The sequence below is a fragment of the Tachypleus tridentatus genome, chromosome 9, assembly GCF_004210375.1.
Source record: "Tachypleus tridentatus isolate NWPU-2018 chromosome 9, ASM421037v1, whole genome shotgun sequence".
NCBI classification, from domain to species: Eukaryota; Metazoa; Arthropoda; class Merostomata; order Xiphosura; family Limulidae; genus Tachypleus; species Tachypleus tridentatus.
Genome location: NC_134833.1, coordinates 118258462 through 118279117, shown reverse-complemented (window position 1 = coordinate 118279117; position 20656 = coordinate 118258462). Strand labels below are relative to the sequence as shown.

General features: G+C 34.7%; 1 protein-coding gene across 2 annotated transcripts in view; it reads right to left on the bottom strand.

The window, feature by feature from the left end:
- Window positions 1-20656, bottom strand: part of LOC143226173 (galactosylgalactosylxylosylprotein 3-beta-glucuronosyltransferase S-like) — a 41327-nt gene that overhangs the window by 17928 nt on the left and 2743 nt on the right. The window contains exons 1-2 of one of the 2 annotated variants that reach the window (XM_076456767.1): window positions 9964-10075; window positions 1527-1597 (exon numbers count right to left, since the gene is read on the bottom strand). In XM_076456767.1, the coding sequence (XP_076312882.1) occupies window positions 1527-1533 (7 nt within the window). In that variant the 5' untranslated portion in view covers window positions 1534-1597; window positions 9964-10075. Of the gene's footprint in view, window positions 1-1526; window positions 1598-9963; window positions 10076-20656 lie in introns of those variants that run through there. The other variant, XM_076456768.1, reaches the window with a different exon arrangement.

Here is a 20656-nt window from a genome sequence, read left to right as displayed (position 1 = left end):
ATAAATTGAATAACGATTTTAATTTTAATGTTGAATGAATTTTGTCTCTGATTCAGATCTCGGATACTAGCCTCTGGAAAGTTCACTTGGCAACAGTGTAAAATATATATTATTGATTCTTACACGCGGTAATCTTCCACAAATCTAGAGAACAGGCAGGACTTGTGGAATATACCTTTAACGATATAGCATCAAACTGAAACAAACATAGATATTAAAATAAACGTATAACATTAAATCCATCACACCTCTCTCCTTAAATAATTCAAAATTAACGTTAGACAATTTCTGACTGAGATATTGTACATATGTATTGATAACAATACATTAAATACAACACAAATTCCAAAAACATGACAGTACATAACACAATCAAGACAGATAACCTAATAATCATAAAATTACTTAGCACGCGAAAGTGTATCAGTATAGATGTTATCAACTCTTTTGACATGGATTATCTTCAAATCATACTCTTGTAGTTTTAAACTCCAATTTAACAGCCTTCTGTTCTTTTTCGCTGAAATGTTTCTTAAGGGGATAGCTTCAGGAAATCGAGTGAATTCACACATGGTAGTCAACAAATACTGGTTCCCTGATCAATATTTTGGTAAAAACCCAACACAATCAATAAGAACACGACTGAAGGGTTCTTTGAAAGCTGAGTACAGGGAATTTTCTGGTTAGGTTTTCCGACCAACTAACAGGTATGACAAGTTTAACAAACTAAGAAACACCTTGCCTAATTTTTGGCGAAAAGAAATGCCTCATAATTTCGTCACATGTCTTGTTTACTCCTAAATGACCTTCCACGCGGAGCTCGTGGGCAACTTTTAGTATTTCAGAACGATATGCTTTAGAAACAACGATTTGATAAACTATAGCCGAGTCCTATTGAAGTTGACACATCTGGAGGTATCTATTTCCTCATAAGCACACCATTTTTTAAAAAAGTAACCATTTGGAACTTTCTTCAGTTCATTTTTTTGGAGTGCATATTTAAATGGTGATGAGATCTGCAGATCCTTTTCTTGCTCAGTGATAAGTTTACTTCTAGCAAACAGAACTTCACCAGATGAACCAGATCATTCACTTTCATCATTTTCACTCACTAATGAATGTTAATAAGACAATTATTCACAAGAACACTGTCGGATCCAAAATGTTATAAGTTATTGAAAAAGTTGTAGTTAAAATAAATGGCATACAGTGACTTGCAAGTCCTTATAGTAAATAAACGATTTTGATGTGCTATAAAGCGATAATATGCAGTAACTTATCCTCGTACACTTACCTCTTTGTGGTGGATACTATTACACTGTTAAATTTAAAAAATACTGAAAATTAAGTTTTCGTTTAAGTTGTTACGACGTTTTCGCTTACATTGTTATAATACACTAAACTACAGTCATAACGATTTTACTTTTGGTGCTTTTTGTTGGAAATGTTTTAATGTTAATAACTCAGGTTTTTCAATCTTAAATCAAGATCTTTCTTGCTGGAAAACGACAGAAAACAAACTCTACCTGTCATATGGAAGAACGTTAAAAACACAGATATCAGGAAGACAGCTCTCAAAACTTTTGCCGGAAATTTTCTGCATGCATAAATAAAAATAAAAGTATTAAAACACGTATATTTTAAAATATGCAACTTATAACAATACATTTTCACTTTAAATCACCTAATAAAATTGAAGTAAATCGAATTTCTTGAACTGGTTTTGACTAATACAATGTTGGCCAAAATCTTAAGGCCAATGAACATAAAGAAAAAATATCCATTTTGCGTTGACTCAACCACTTATTTGAGTACAGCTTCGAGAGATTAAAATAAGAAAAAGGAAAATAAAAAAAACTCTTTAGCATTTAATAGGGAAAATGTGAACACCATGAAATTAGCCTAAATACTAGCTGGTCAAAAGTTTAAGACCATACCAAAAAGAAGTCCTAAACATGGTAAGAAATGTCCAACAAGAGGTCTCAGTAGTGAGTTGCACGGCCGTCATTGCGAATAACTGCAAACATTTGCTTTGGCATGGTTGATATAAGCGTTTGCAGGCTGGCTGGAATGTTATTCCAAGTGGTGAAAATGGCTTCACGAAGATCATGCACTGTTTGGAATTGACGTCCATTTCTATAGACTTCCCTTGCCATCCACCCCAAACCTTTTCAATGGGGTTCATTTCGGACGAACACGCTGGATGGTCCAAAAGAATCATGCTATTTGCCATGAAAAAGTCCTTTGTCCTGTGGGCATTGTGGATTGCAGCGTTGTCCTGTTGAAAGATCCAGTCATTTCAAGCAAGGGCCTTCAGTCAATAAAGATGCTTTCTCCAACATGTTAATGTAGCCAGTCGCTTTTGACGCCTCTGTATAACCTGAAGCTCCATTGTTCCATGGAAGGACAAAGCACCCCAGATCATGATGGAACCTCCTCCACTGTGTGGTGTAGATAATGTCTCCAGTGGGATATCCTTATCGTGCCAGTAACGTTGGAAACCATCTGGACCATAAAGGTTACATTTTTCTCATCAGAGAACAAGACCTTCTTCCACTTTTCTACATCCCATGTTTGGTGCTTCTCAGCAAAATCTAACCGAGTTGTTTCGTGGTGTGGAAGAAGGCGTGGCCTTTGAAGACGTTTACGGTTTTTAATGCCTTTCTCTCGTAGATACCGTCTTACTGTTCTTGAGCTGCGTTCTGCGTCCGTAAAGGCCTTAATCTGGTTCGACGATCGGCTGGTGTCTTGCCGGACAACCCGTCGAACCTTCTGCTCAACCCCGGCGAAATTTTCTTGGGCCGACCACTTAAAATTCTCGTTCCGTATCCCTCAGGGTCTTTTAAGAAATTTGCCACAGTAGTTTTACTACACCCAATCTCACCAACGATGGCGCGTTGAGAGAGACATTGCTTTTGCAGCTCGACAATTCTGCCACGTTCAAACTCTGTCAACTTTTTAGCCTTTGCCATGTTTTACCCATTGTAACACAGGAAATGTCAGTGGAAGATGTTGACAACGCTAATGCTTGAACACAAATGACTAAATTTCGTTACCTGTTTACCGATTAACGAAGCGTTAATGGTTCGTTTCAGTATGGTCTTACTTTTGACCAGCTAGTATTTAGGCTAATTTTATAGTGTTCACATTTTCCCTATTAAATACCAAAAACGTTTTTTATTTTTATTTTCTCTTTTCTTATTTTCATTTTTCGAAGCTCTACTCAAATAAGTGGTTGAGTCTAACAATACAAAATGCTAATTTTTTTTTTTTTTTTATGTTCATTGGCCTTAAGGTTTTGGCTAGCAGCGTATATGAATACAGAAAGTTAATGCCACCTGTAGTCGTGCCTCTGCACCATAGACAACATGATTAGCTGTACTGAACAGGATTGTGTATTGGCTGGTGTGACGCTTGACGTCATGTGGTAGACATATTTTGGTCTCTAAATTGCCAAATAAGCAATTTTTTCCAAATGATGGATGAATACTTTATAATCATTCCACCCTTTCATTTTAGCTGATTCTCAATTTTTAAAGTATTTTAAGTTTTGTAATAAGTATAGAATGCAAAGGCTCGGCACGAACAGATGGTTAAAGCACTCGACTTGTAATCCGAAGGGGCGGGTTTGAATCCCTGTCACACCAAACATGCTCGCCCTTTCTGTAGGGACGTTATAAGTGACATTCATTCCACTATTCGTCGGTAAAAGAGTAGCCCAAGAGTTGGCGGTGGGTGGTGATGATTAGCTGCCTTTCCTCTAGTCTTACACTGCTGAATTAGGGATGGCTAGCGCAGATAGACCTCGAGTAGCTTTGTGCGAAATTTCAAACCAACAAATAAAATGAAAATATCAATATAAATTAAAGGTATTTATTTGTAGAAATGTTATTGTAAAAAATAAAGGTATAAATGATAATATTGTATTCATTTAAACTAATTTTGTTGTGCTTTATTGTATTACACACGCTTGCGATGGCTTTGTTGTCATGAAAGTTTTGCATGTTCTGTAGTAATTCATGTACGCTTAATCCGAAAAATGTATCCATTTTCCTTCATCACGTATAGATTTTTCACATCATATGTACTTTTACATAAGTGAATTATTTAAGTGAAATCAGGTTATATTTTGTTAAGTTTAAAATGTTGATAACCACTGACTATAGATTTCTTTAAAACAATCGCGACGTGAGAGTCTTATCGATCGTTCTAGAACTCACGATAAACACATCGCTATTATATTAACGGCTCACAGGCCGCATGAAGTGTCATTTTTTGGATAGTGCGTGGACTTTGACATTATTTTTCCTTTTAATATTATTTATTCGTCGCTATGGCAACAAGAGGTTGTGTAAATGATTCAAACATATTCTGTTCTATATGTTGTAAATTTGATTTAAGTAAGAGTATTTTTTCCCTATTTATGAAATATCCTTAAGTGATAGAAAAAAAAGATTATTTTCGAAATATACGTAGCTGAATTATGCAAAATTCGTTATTAAAACTGTAATAACTTTTATGAAGTTTAAATTCGTAGTTTTGTGTTATTATCATTAGCAAAGTGAAACTTTCGACAGAAGTTTATACAAGTCTGTGGTAAAGTATAGTAGAAGTATAGCGCGAGTAATAATAATGAAACAACACGAAGCTATTAAATGTTGTAATCGATTGTGTATCGATAGAATGTAGTAGTGTTATTTTAACATCATATGTATAAGTATTTAATAAAGTAAATATGATATTGAATTAGATTACACTATACAGCATTCTCTTTTGCATTTAATGTTATCAATTATAAGATAATTAGTTTTGTGTTTTATATATATATATATCTTTGAAAGTTTGTAAAGCAACTTTCTATAGATTTTGGACATTGAAACAACATTTTATACGCCATACGAATTGAAACTACTAATATTTAAATAAAATTAACCTAAATTTTTTTTCTCACTTTTGCATCCGGGTCTTTGTAGTTTGTCGTTTATCAAGGTGATACATTTGTACTTTTGGATAACAGATAGTTAAATGTTTTATTAAACTATAAGCATGGTGTGCAATGAAACATGTATACCAGAGAACATTTCATTAGGAACTACTTCTTTCAAAGTAACTTGTAATAAAAGGTTAACTGTACTTCCTTGAGAAAGCTTACCATACGTTGATTTCAAAAGAATATCTGACATTTTTTTCCTGTTGCCTGGTGTGCTATGACGACCCTTCTTCAAGACTTTACCAAACTACCTCTTTTTTCTTTGTTTTAAATCAAGAATTTTCCAGAAATTTCAAAAATTAAAACAAACAAACAACCTGCACAGACCACTTTTTATATCTCATTTTACTCAATGTCTAGACATGTGTTCTTTGACTGCTTCATTATAAGGAGAAGAAGTTGTGCAATTTGTTCTGCCTTCGTAATCATTGTTATCCGTTATAGGTTCAAAATCATATTTGCATCTCCCACATGTTTAACACATGCCTAGGACCGTTAGGATGTGCCTTATGATTTCTTGTGACATGCGAAATTTATGTTTCATCCTAGGTTGTGCGATTCCCCATTGTTTTCTTTTCGTGACGAACAATAAGTTTATTATTACAACCATATGTTGATCTCACGAGAGTATACACATATAAAAAGTTCCAAATGATACAAGCTCAATCAGAACGTCAAACGATACTCCACGGCGGTTCAAAGTAATGACTATAATTTCATATAATTACTGCTGTGATGGATTTACTATTATATTTATATGTATCAAATTTCAATAACGATGTTTCCCTAAGTGAAATTTTTATTTAGAAATGTACGTAACTCATATTGTTAAATTTGTATTGCGATGCTCCCGCCTATTCATTAAATTTGCAGAAGATTTTTGAGTGTGGGATTTTATTGTAGTTAGAAAAAACAACAAATGGCGCTTTACGTCGAGTTACATAGGTTATTTGTCTGGTAACACTTGTTAACTGAAAAAATATAATTTTCTGTTTCTCCTAGAAAAAGTTTTTAAAGTTTTGTTGGACTTTTAGTCAATAGATGTTTTTTTTAGAATTGGACATATCAAACAGTTCTTATAAAATAAAATATTATAAAAGTAACTGTAGGCTCACTTCCTTTAGTGGTAGTTAAGTTCAAGCCTTTGATAAGAAATTCTATGACATTTTCCACAAATTAACTTTCATTTTGTGCATTCATCGAAATTTATTTCCTAGATGTGAGCGTTCTTGTTTTTCTAATTTGTGCATATCAGTAATGTTTGTTTGTTTTGTTTTTTGGAATTTTGCACAAAGCTGCTCGAGGGCTATCTGCGCTAGCCGTCCCTAATTTAGCAGTGTAAGACTAGAGGGAAGGCAGCTAGTCATCACCACCCATTCGCCAACTCTTGGGCTACTCTTTTACCAACGAATAGTGGGATTGACCGTCACATTATAACGCCCCCACGGCTGGGAGGGTGAGCATGTTTGGCGCAACTCGGGCGCGAACCCGCGACCCTCAGATTACGAAGCGCACGCCTTAACGCGCTAGGCCATGCCAGGCCCTATATCAGTAATGAATTGTCGTTAATAGTAATTTAATCATCTTCCCAGTTCTAAAATTTTCTCATGGCCTAAAGTGCTTCAAATAAGCATTAGTAAATAGTATTTATATCAAGAATGACATAAATTTAACATTTTTCATTGCTAGGACAGCTACAAATTTTCTGGCGATGCATTGGCACCCATGTCTTTTAACACAGACAGATTACAACTCAGAACATCATAAAGAAGTACCACTGTTGTATACCCAACATCTGACAGTTTTGTAAGCATGAAGATTTCTCAGTCTTATCATGTTATGCTATTGATAAGCAAGTGGCCAGCAATCTTCTTGTTTTTATTAGAAATGTTTTAATATTAATAAACTCAACCAGTGCATTTACAAATCGAGACTATTCTTTCTTGTTTGAAATCAATAGAAATTCTACTCTGTCAGTCATATAAAAAGAGTGCTAAAACGCATTATTTAGAGATGTAGCCATAAATACCAATACACCATTGAAAAACGAGTTGCATTTCTTCTCTATTCTACACAAACATTTTTCCTTCCAACTCTAGATGTTTTCTCACTGCATTTCATCTAGCAATAAAACAATAGTTTCTTCTTTTCCTTTACTGCTACTTGGTGTAATACGTTAAATATTTCTTGTCAAATTAATTACTGTTTAATATAACAGATGGATGTTATAGAGTAAGATTTAAAGTAGATCTTACGTTTTACAGCAGGCATTGATTGAGTAAAACTATAGTCTAAATGCAAAATACTATAAGAGTAGAAGTTATGTTTTACGAGTCTTTTTGTTTTATCTCAATAATAAGCAATACTCTTTTAAAGATTCCTAAAGGGGTATCAGAAATGGAGCTGTACAGCATATCAACACAATTTGGGAAATTTTAAATGTTCCTCTTACAAAGATCACCGTTAATGAAAAAAAAAATCATCTTATGCGTCTGTTATTTTGTTGTGAAAACTGTATTTTTCCCTAGTTGTATTAAAATGATCAACTGTTGTATCCATTTTTCTCTTTATTATTATATAACGATCACTCACATAGGAGATTTGGTTTGTTTTGAATTTTGCACAAAGCTACACGAGGGCTATCTGTGGTAGCCGTCCCTAATTTAGCAGTGTAAGATTAGAGGGAAAGCAGCTAGTCATCACTACGCATTACTAACTCTTTTACTAACGGATAATGGGACTGACCGTAATATTATAACGCCACCACGGCTGAATGGGCGAGCATATTTAGGGTGACAGAGATTCGAACCCGCAACTCTGGAATTACGAGTCGAGTGCCTTAACCACCTGGCCATGCCGGGTCACCACATAGTAAAAACAATCTAGAAGTACATGATTTTTACCATTGATGTGTCCACGGTTTATTACACATGATGTAACGTAATGTTTAGAAACGTATGTTTTCTTATAGCAAAGCCACATTGGGCTATCTGCTGTGTCCACTGAGGGGAATCGAACACCTGATTGTAGCATTGTAAATCCGTAGACTTATCGCTGTTCCAGCGGGGAACATTTTTAGAAACATTGTCACATGCGCTTGAATTGGTGTTTTGTCATACTAACTGTCTTTCCTTTTTTTTAATCACACTCAAAAATAAAAAGAATCACAACATAAAAATTAATCAATAATAAGGCCATTTATAATTGCTTCCTTATTAAATAAGTACTTCATTACACGGTTAACTTCTTTATTGCTTGACTACTGTAAAACGCTAGAAACCAGGTTTCAGCATCCGAGGTTGCCAGAGCACAGATAGCCTAGTGTGTAGTTTTGTGCTTAATTACAAACAATAGAATACAGGATATTATTGTAATCAATTATTTTTTTTATAAACTATTAAATTCTTCAGAAATTCTATAGTACCACTGAAAAAGTGAAGTATAGTCTTACTATATAGTCAGACAAAGTAACAAGTTTAGGCTTACGTATAGAAATTAATCTTCTTAAAAACAGCAGTGGTATTATAACTGTTTCGCAAGTTTCAAGTATATTCTCACTGATTTCATAGAGACGTTACGTTCTAATCAGATGCATAATATATCACAATGAGTACTTAAGATTAATTATAATAGCAATTTTTCTATTGTTTAGTTTCTTAACTGAACTAAAAGCTAAGTGTGATATCAATTTATTTCATTTAATTAATTAATTTTGTTATAACAACCGTTATTCAGCAAAAGGCTTTAACAGTTAAAAAATTTAAGTCATAATGAATATAAACAAAACAAGAGGAATCCTCAGTAGCCGCGGCATCTGAAATTCTTTTAAGTAAGATTAAAGTAACTAATCTATACTTTCTTATATTTTTATTAGCTACATTTTTGTACGCCAACAATACCAAGCCTGAGGCGCGCGTATACCCGATTTCATTTTATTACTCATCAGGAATTCTACTGGCTTGCCCTCAAATTGAAATTCTTTTAGGCAGAATTAGAATAAATTAATCTATGAGATCTTGGAAGTTGTAAGATACATCAGCCGGAAGGGTTTGATATTCAAAACCCAAAACTGCAATTAGATTTCAAATCGGTCAAAATAAGACAGAACTATGAACGAAACGTTTATATTTGGACAACAACAACAAAACACACCTCAGGATCGTTCTGTGACTCGATATGCCGTGGTTAACTATGCAGTTGCAAATCAATAGGAGTTTTCTTAGACTACATTGTCTAAAAAAATATTTCAATGACTAGAATAGCATACTCCTAAGTCGTAATGATAATGTATCTTTAGTGGGTATTAAGTTTGTTTGTTTGTTTGTTTGTTTTGGAATTTCGCGCAAAGCTACTCGAGGGCTATCTGCGCTTGCCGTCCCTAATTCAGCAGTGTAAGACTAGAGGGAAGCCAGCTAGTCATCATCACCCACCGCTAAGTCTTGGGCTACTCTTTTACCAACGAATAGTGGGATTGACCACACATTATAACGCTCCCACGGCTGAAAGGGCAAGTATGTTTGGTGTAACGGGAATTCGCAATCACGACCCTCGGATTGCGAGTCGAACATTTTGACCCACCTGGCCATGTCGGGCCTGTCCTATGACTAACATTTAGATTTGTTGTATCAAAACATTATTCTTCAAAATGTTTCGGAGACTTTCATTTAATACCATCTATTTTTTTAATATTTACAATATATTTATGCAACAGTGTCCGTTCCATCTTCGTGGGAAGCTGTGTGAGATTCAAAAATGGGCATTATCGGTTGTGTTTATAATCACCATGTTATAATAAATCTAAAAGAAAAATCCGAGTTTAAAAACGAATTTCATATGTGCGCAAAAGATAAAATTAGCCTTAGTTAAGCAACGCTACAGCCATTAGGCCTTAAGTTACTATATTTAACAAAAGTGGTTAAACAATTCATATTAATTTATTTATGAGGGAGAAAATTCCAGAATCGTGAACTTACCAATGAAATAGCATACGTCCAGCTCTTAGCCTACTTTTAAAATTATACGTAACGCACATTAGCTGCAATCTTAAAACGTCACGTATTAGCAACTGAAAATGCACGGAGCCACCAACCTTATAACTTCTAGTGACTTCACGTGAAAGGGATTAATGCTCACTTCACTGTAAAAATCAATGGTTAACACCCAGATGTTTGGAACACAGCGAATCCACAAAAATTTCGCAAGGCAGTGCCGCTACGGATAATTTAATGGCTAAAGGAATATATAATATCAAATTTTCGAGGATGTGTGTTATTATTGATGAATGATGTAGCTGAAGAGAACATCATGTGAAGTTTAAAATCCTTCAATGATACCAGCGGAATAGAAAAACTCGCATAGCAGTGGGTTGAAAACATCAGCTGGTTTCCAAAACTGCGCCCCAAGCAAATATAAAGCAACGCCCTCACGTACAAAATTAAGTTCATTATTACGAAAGAGATAATAAAAAAGGATTTAAATTTCATGATGAATTACAAGCCAAACATATACAAGCTTTTGGTTGCATCTCAAAATAAATAGCTGTTTTCACGTGAAAAACACCCAAAAAAGTGAACTCACAGTAATTCCCTTAGATATACTCTTATTTGTGGTCCTGGAAGTTGATATCCTCGTACAGTAAAAGGGTATAAAGAAAGTTTGGCATGGTGGATGGTTACAATGGAAGTTATGGTGGCAATCAGAGCCCTCACTGGGAACTGAAAAGATTCGAGACTCAGGTTCATTTTCGACATTTCAGCACGATACTGAACATGATTTTCTATTGAATTTTCAAGACAACAACTGGTGATTCAGGGCATTGTCAAATAAAAGCAGGGTACGGGATCCGTGCGCTAATGCCAAGCAAAACTCCTGATGTCAAGCAATAGTGTGTAATCTTGGGAATTAGAGTGAACAACAACAGCAATAGAGAAAGAAGTACCAAGAACAACATGGAACATAGAACATTATTATGTTTTTTCTTATTACAACAGCTGTTGATCTACAAGAGCAGCTGGAAGCTTGTGAATTTTCGTTTAACGTACCAGAATATATGACTAACTTTATGATTATGTTTATTTTATTTTCGTGGGCCGAGGGGTCATCTTTCATAACCATAGCCTTCACATTATAGATGAATCCTTTGCTTTTGATTGGTTTGATGTGGAGTTTTGAAGCTCTTTGCTATCCTAGACGTTTTGTTTTTCGACTTTTCCCGCTTCTGTGGAGAACGACAAAGCCTGACTTCTTCAAAATGTTGTGTCTTTTGGTCTAACATTATTTTATATCTCTATACCATTAAGTTTACCGGTTTGGCATTGTACTTTCAACTAGTTGGAATTTTGCTGAGAACCACATAAAATGCGATTAATGTTATGTATATCAAGATACAGTTAAAAACAAAAACATTAACTTGTAACTATTTCATGGCCCAGCCAATATAGGATGTAAACATCGTGTTATAAAAGTTACTTTCTTTCTTAAGCTTAGTATCGATCTTTATTTAATCAATTAATATACTAAAAAAACACACATCATGGAGGAGGTTCTGAAAGAAAAATTAACTAAATTACGTCATGAAGTTTTATATTTACCTTTTAAAATGGAAAATTTGTTTAAGAGCATCGGCCAATATATTTTTCATAACAACAACAACAATAACAAAAACCCACATACTTTATGTTTATACAAACTGATTTTGACTAATACAAATTTATCTAAGTTCTATATTTTCATTTAAATAAAATAACAACGTCGAAGATATTGTCATTTTTTACAATGCTACAAATTAATTTAACTGGCACAATTCACATTGTCTCAGCGGTACGTTTGAAGGCTTATAACGCGAAAACTCAATTTTTAATATCCTTCGTGGGTACAGAACAAACACCCCATTGTGTAGTTTTGTGCTTACAAAAAAAAACCACAAAAAACAAACAGTATTTGCAAAATCATTTTTCACGGAATAACATACCTCTTTAAATACATGATGTGATAGAAGAGATAGTTTACTTCGAAGCGACGTACAGTGTACAAAACGTTCCGCGATTTTAATGTCAGAAAATGAACAAATACAGTTTCTATGCATTTTTTTCGACTTTTAGGTCACATGACCTCATAGACATGCGTCAGCATGAATTTCATTGGATTATTTTTCCCAACTCAAAAAGAATATTAAATCTACTTGCATCTGGCGTGCATAACTTGTGTTATTGTCGAAGAAAATTTCCATGACCGTGTAGCGGTTTTTGAATGGTTATTTATTCAACGTCTCGCAGTTATACAACGAGCAACTCTCTTCAAAACAACGAACATTTTGATTTACAAATTTCTAAACTTAGAATTATTCGTGAACATAAAAACGCGACAGGTTGAAATAAAAGAGTAATATATCACACTAAATACACAAACAATAAACCTTAGCGCGTTTAGACAGGTAGGCCTGTCAAAAAGATATGCTATGCTGTTTAGATGTAATATCTAGTAAAAGTAGGTATTAACATATGCGTATATAATAAGATTTTGTTTTAATTCCTTAGAAAATCTGCGTTCATTTGTGACTTTGGAAAAGTATAGCTACGCGTATCTCGCATATTAAGAAGTATATAAATTTACTGTAAAAAACAGCAAAAACTAATATTAAAGAGTAGTTCTATTCCATTCATTATCAGGTCAAATCTGCTTTCGTCTATGTTGTTGCAAGAAAGATTTTATTGATATACATGTAAACTTAAAACATATATACATAGACCAAATTGGTCCGTTTGATTACGCCACTAAATGTCGCTGATTTGATTTAATCGGGTAGTAAGAAAGTATCGACGATTTGCATAATAGACATGCTGGGGAACAAAGGCATGAAATACTAAAATTACAAATATCAGGTTATCCCTTAAGTAATATCCGATTTAAGGTTCAGAAAAAGAGAAAGAATTTCAAATGTTTTAATGTTATTTAACCGATAATGTATGCCCCATTATTATTAATTACTTCCTGCCAACGATTCACAAGCTTCTGAATATCAATTTTATAAAATGTTTGGGGTTTGGATGAAAAGAATGTAGAGACGAAAGTTTTGACATCTTCATGTGTTCCAAGCTTTTTTTTACATCAAGATAGTTCTGCAAACTTTGCAATAGATAATAATCAGATGGGGCAAGGTCTGGAGAATAAGGATGATGTGGAAGTTTTTGCCAGTCTGGCTCTTCAATCTTTGCAGTTGTGATCCTTGCTGTATGGGGCTGTGCATTATTCTGGTGTAACACAACACCTTTACAACTGATTAAAGCAGGTCTCTTTTCTTTCAGTACAACATTCAAAGGCTCTACCTGTTGACAATAAAAGTCTGATGTAATTGTTACATTGAGTGGCAGCAACTCAAAGTGAATCATACCAATAATATCCCACCAAACGCTTAACAAGACTTTCCTAGGGTGTAGGTCCATTTTGGGCTGTGCATTAACCAGTTTACCTGCACTGAGCCATTGTCTGCGGCGCTTAACATTTTTATAATACATCCATTTTCATCTCCAGTGAAGGTGAGCTAAGGTGAGCTAAAAAGGTGAGCTACGTTTACAAGAGTGCAGTAAAGTGCAAATGTCCAATCTTGTTCTAAGGTTGGCTTCTGTCAAATCATGGTGGATCCATTTTCCAAGTGTAGACACCTTTCCAAGCTGTTGAAGATGACAGGGAACTGTTGGATGGGTTGAATTAAGTTTCTGTACTAGTTATTCATTTGTTACAGTGCAACCTTCATCAAGTGCAACCAACATCAAGTCATCATTAAACTCAACAGGATGACCTGAACGTGGCGCATCACTTAAGTTATCTGGTTTGAACTTTTGAAACCACCTTTGACATTTTCTTTCATTGAGAAACTCCTCACCATAAACACCTTGAATGTTTTGTGTAGTTTCTGCTGCACTATTGCCTTTTTTAAACTCATAAAGCATTATATGCCTAATGTGCTCCTCAGACACATCCATTTTCATAAGGGTTTATTTAAATAATGATCTGAAAAAATGGAGTTGGGTTAGTTTCTTTTATTTGTATTAACATTTTTATACATGCACTACTATATATTTTAGTAATTTCTGCCTTCTATGAAGACATAAATGATGATACACTTTCTGTATTAAATTTTTTTGGACATTACTTATGGGATGACCTGATATAATATTGTGACTTTGCATGGCTAGAAATCAGTTCCTGTAGATAGTGAAGATACACAGATGCAGAAATATTAAATTACAAATCTGAGAGTATATATATATATGTCATTAATCATTTGACATCAGCAATATCATTGAATATCATTCTATACAACATACAGAACTGGAAACATTTCACGCGACTGGAAATAAATACATGACTATATGCAAGGGTTTATGGAGTGTCCCGCCACAAGACAGATAGTGTTTTAGTAACGAGAGCTCAGAATTCCAGCAGTAGCAGCATGGAGCTGAAACGATACTTCCAGCAATATAAAATTAATATAAGTTCATTGTTATATACACATACAACCTACTAGAATCTCAACTGTATTTCTGTACAAATTCCTTTTTGATCTTTTTTTGTTTTTTAACTTTTTAAAATATTTTAAAGTGCGACAATATTATTGTTGTTGTTGCTGTTACACACTACATAAATGACCATCTTTTTCATTATTGTTATTTTCGTAGTTCGGGTTATTTTGATTAGTCAGTTTCCTTCTAGCCGAGCGACGAGAGAGAGAGAGAAAAAAACAAGTTTTATTTTAACGAAGCAAAACATTTCGAAACGGTGTTGCTTGCTGTTGGGGTACATAGAGTATTTTTAAATTATTCACTCGAGTAACTTGTGTCTAGTATTGTAAAGTCTTAAATCAGTTAAATTTGAATTTTTCTTAAAGATAATGTATTGATTTTTTTTTTTTTTTGGAATTTCGCACAAAGCTACTCGAGGGCTATCTGTGCTAGCCGTCCCTAATTTAGCAGTGTAAGACTAGAGGGAAGGCAGTTAGTCATCACCACCAACTCTTGGGCTACTCTTTTACCAACGAAAAGTGGGATTTACCGTCACATTATAACGCCCCCACGGCTGGGAGGGCGAGCATGTTTAGCGCGACGCTCGGATTACGAGTCGCACGCCTTACGCGCTTGGCCATGCCGGGCCTATAATGTATTGAACATTTTTAAATTACAATATATACGATAAAGAGGATTAACAAATTATTGAAACTATTTATTCTCCGTAGAAAATTTATTATTACGAGACTTCGCTTTACATTTACGGCAAGTGGGAACACTAAAGGCCAAGCATGGCCAGGTGGTTAGGGTACTCGACTCGTTATCCGAGGGTCGCGCGTTTGAATCCCTGTCGCACCAAACATGCTCGCCCTTTCAGCTATGGGGACGTTATGCCGTACAGTCAATCCCATTATTCGTTGGTAAAAAAGTGGCCCAAGTGTTGGCGGTGGGTGTGGATGACTAGCTGCCTTCCCTCTAGTCTTACACTACTAAATTAGGGATGGCTAGCACAAATAACATTTAAGTAGCTTTGGGCGAAATTCAAAACAAACAAACGGAGAATAAATATCATATTAAACAAACATTGCAGATGTAGCGCATATGCGCCACACTATAAATATACATTATTTGATACAAGATATTCCTATTTTAAGCAACACAGCTGCACATGCTATTTTGTAGTTTGTTTGAAATTATGCAGAATATTACACAATAGGCTGTCTGTACCTTGGTTACAAAAACCGCTTTGCCACTAGGGTTGCACATTTTATTCTCAAGACTTCGTGCGTATTCGTAAAAGGAGTCATCAAAAAAAAAAATTGGTATTAGTATTTTGCAGTTTCTGAAAAAGTTGCAAAAGCTATCTGTCGCCATCTCCGAATTTGAAATATTGATTTCCATAATATCAGAAGTTGGTCGCCAGTTTCACGAGAGACTTTATTGCTTATCGACTACAGTCATAATGAAACGTGACTACAAACTTATGAACGTGCTAACTTTTTGGTTTCATTAAGATGAGAAAAGAATTTATGATTTTTTTTTTTTTACTTAATACCAAAATCACTATTTTCTATTCACTTCATCAGTGCTCTTACAATTTCCATTATGACAATATTATGGTATAGATATGAAGTTGTAAACAAAAATAGGCCCGACATGGCCAGGTGGACTAAGACATTCGAGTCGTAATCTGAGGGTCACTGGTTCGAATCCCCGTCGCACCAAACATGCTCGCCCTTAAAGCCGTGGGAGCGTTATAATGTGACAATCAATCCAACTATTCGTTTGTAAAAGAGTAGCCTAAGAGTGTGCGGTGAGTGATGATGACTAGCTGCCTTCCATTTAGTCTTACACTGCTAAATTAGGGACGGCTAGCGCAGATAGCTCTCGTGTAACTTTACGCGAAGTTAAAAAAAACGTAAACAAAAATACACGAAAGTGATTGAACTTCTTATATGTACAAGAAATAGGTCTGTATCTGTAACTCATAATAAAAGTGTTCGATAGGTTTTGCTTTTATCTGTTTTCTTACAACATTTGTCACTTTATGAATATTCGGTATCAGATAATTGTTTGTTTGTTTGTTTTGGGATTTCGCACAAAGCTACTCGAGGGCTATCTGTGCTAGCCGTCCCTAATTTAGTAGTGTAAGACTAGAGGGAAGGCAGCTAGTCATCACCACCCACCGCCAACTCTTGGGCTACTCTTTTACCAACGAATAGTGGGATTGACCGTCACATTATAACGCCCCCACGGCTGGGAGGGCGAGCATGTTTGGCGCGACTCGGGCGCGAACCCGCGACCCTCAGATCACGAGGTATCAGATAAAAGTATACGATTTTAAAATTTATTAACTGTAATCAAATCGATTATAAGCTGAATAAAATTGTCAGAAGCACAGATATAGTAATTTAACTAATTCAGTAACAGCATTAAATAAAATAAAGCTTCTTTCTTGAGTATAAATATAACTTATTGAAAAGTTATGTAGGTTAACGGGAACCACCATAGGAGAGGCCATTCAACATTTTGTCCTCGCTACATAATTATTGCCTAATACTTGGATGTATGATCGCATTTCTCAAAAATATCTATTTGTCGCACACAATTAAGTTTTATAATAAAATCTCATTTTGAAAAAAAAAGTATCTGTGTTGTTGATTTTTTTTTTTAAGCTCAAAGATGCACATCGGACTATGTGCGCTATACTTACCGCTGGTAATCGAACCCTTACTTGAGAATTATAATACCGGAAACGTACCCATTAGCGGAATTCAGATGCGCAAAGTAAAGTTCGTATAAGTATTTAATGTTTCATATGATGACTGCGACTGTTCACACTCTAACCATTAAGGATGTGGCGATACAGATATGTAATACAAGTGTCGTATTGAGAATCATTTAAACGACACTATACGATTTGTGTATCTTCAAGCAATATGGCAAGCTTTCAATGAACACGATGTCTTTTGTACAGAAACACTCAGTATTTCTAATAAAGTATTTTTCCTAGAAATTAATGATAAAGAAAGATGAGTATTGTGTAGCACAAGTTGTCTTCATTTCTATAATTTTTACTACAAGTATCAAACAATTTTCTGGTGTACAATACAGTGAATTATATATACATTTATGATGCACATGTAAAACAATAAACTAAATGAAACGTAAACATTTTCTACGAAAATACACCTCTGTTATCATTAATACAAGTATTAACGGTTTTAGGATAAAATTATTTGTTTAAAAATATTCAAACGAGTGTAAATGTTTTAGAAATATCTGTGTATGATTAGCTCAGGCGTTGACGGGGTATCCAAATGTATTATTAACAAATTAATTATTAAGACACAAGCAACTTTAATTTATGTTTCTTGTGTGATATAGGTTCCTTTTTTTGTTGCTGTTGCTCTTCTTGTGTTTGTGTGAAAAGCTCACTTTTTTTGACTATCACTAATTAATCGTAAAAGTTGTACACATTATAGGCCTACAGGAATTTTTCGTGTCAATTACTATCCTACGACTAATAAATACGGCCTAGCATAGCCAGATGGGCTAAGGCGTTCAACTCGTAATCCCCGTCGCACCCTTTCAGCCGTGGGGGCGTTATAATGTTACGGTCGATCCCACTATTTGTTTATAAAAGAGTGGCCCAAGAGTTGGCGGTTGGTGATAATGACTAGCTACCTTCCCTCTAGTCTTACACTGCTAAAGTAGGGACAGCTTGCGCAAATAGCCTTTGTGTAGCTTTGCGCGAAATTCAAAAACAAGCAAAAAACTCACAAAACATTTAAATATGGAATTCGTAGTATCATTAATATTTACGAAATATTATATTCATTCTTGAAAAATATTAAAATTTTCAATAACGAAAAGAATCTTTAAATTTCTCTGGTTTTTCCAATTCTATAGATTACATTAAATACCTAAATATAAGACATTTCTCAAGTATTCGCCCGATCTGTGCTTTTTGAGTCAGAGATCTAACTTTAAACGCATACTCATGCCACGACTAGTTCGTTTTGGAAGTGACAAAAATGTACTGAAACACATAGCTGGGTTTTATTAAAATATGACATTTGCAAAACCGTTTTGTGATAATCCTCAGTACAGGGATTTCTCTCACAGAAGTCGCTACCAGGAGGTTCGAACGACACCAAATTACGGATTGTGCATCCCTTCGAAAGAGTGGAAATGCAGAAAATTCATTGCAGTTATTTTACCAACAAAGAACAATAATAATTACAACAACAAGATAAACACCGCTGGTTTAAGTGGGTCTGTGGTGAGTATGTTGGACTGGTGACAAAGTGAAGGGCACTGAAACATTAGTGAGTTCGCTTTCAACTCATTTCCCCAGCTTAGCGACAAGCCAAAAATTAAAATTGTAATTTAGCTCAAACAATAGATGGTGCCTCGTAAACACAGAAAAATAAAGGAATTTCACATTACTAACATGGAATAATTTTATTCATGTACATCACAGCCGAATTTTAATTTAAATCCTAAGTCAGCTGAGAATTGTCACTGAGTTACACTGAACATAATATATGATGTGGCAAACTAGAATCGAAGGTGAATGTAAATTTAGTTTTATATAAGTAATGCCAAGTTGAATTATTTTGTTGTATGATATATTATCTAATGTTTGAGATAAATCAGAATTTTGGCCTTTTTATTTTTCTCTGTCATTTTTAGGATTTCAAATATTTTTGTGTATTAGATCCACCTCAGACACTTACATTATAATAATTACTGTTTAACTAGATTTACAAGCGGAAACGAACCAATAAGATGCAAATAAAGCTGTTCTTCATATTAACATTAATAAAGTTCTATAGTGAATAAAAGCTTCAGTAGTTTTGTTTGATATCACTGCACAACAATTTTTTTGAAAAGTTTTGTTTCCTGAAAAGTTTTTACTGATTGTGATACCTGGTGGGTATGCACAAATATAGTTTTGGTTTTGCTTCATCACGTAGGAACTCTGAGAAATATACAGTTAACTGTTTACCGACAATAACTTATTTAATTGCATTTATGTTTCTAATACGCTATTAAGTTCAACATAATTAAAAGTGTTTTGCTCCTGATTTTCGTTTGTATTCAATGTCCGGTGCATCATTTTGCAGTATCAAACAGTAGTTAGCAAGCATTGACGGATTCCAGTTGCGCTGATATCGTTTTTTCATTGTAGCAATGTCCTGCTGAAACCAAGATTTCGATGGAACGGTACCTGATTTTCGTGATCAGCATCCAAACATCTATAAGAAACACCTGACAGTGTTCAAGAAACAAAAACGTTGTTGTGCAGTGATATTTTATGTAAATCTCGATACAATGTCTATGAGCATCACGTTTATAGGCTTTAAATTCCAATAGATAGATGTCTTAGTTTTTTACTGGGTGTAATCACTGATGTAATTCTGCAACGACGGCCTACCAGATTCATAATTGATCAGGCCCTGTGTACATGATGGTATCTAGTGCTGAACCATTCATACTAAGCAGAAGGTACTGTGTAATGTGTTTTTGAGAAAAAAAAAACTGCTTAAGAAAGTGATCTGAGCTTTGAATTATCGATCTCTTAAAAGATGTTTTACCTTGCTATTTCCCACCAGTCGTAGTGATGGTAAACTGCCATCGTACATTTCATTACATTAAGATAATTATGAAGCCAGCGTTGACATTAGCATTGGCTCTTCTATAGTGGTTAAAATTCTAAAATTTTATTGCATGTTCAATTACCATTAGTACGTGTTCAGACAATGTATTGCAATACCAGTGCTATTTTTATCAAAGTTGTTTGAATACAAGGCTCAAGCTGGTGAAACGCATCACACTTCTCTTCCTACGAGAGGACTCTTGGCTTATTCATGGCAAGTCACATGTCAGCTGTGATGGTGAAACACACTTGTGCTATGGTTGTTACCACGCTTTTGGGAATAAGGTAGAAGCAGGCTAGAAAACTTAGTCCACCTACTTAAATTCGTCTCTATCTTCCTCAAAAGGTATCATCCTCAAAATTATGTATGCTGATTTCCACGGTTTGCTTGGTTTTAGCATATATACAGTTGCTAACACCATCTTGGCAACTTCAAACTTCCTTTTCAGGTTATCTACCAGAGATAAACTGATTTTGCTGGCACTATGTGAAGTTCCA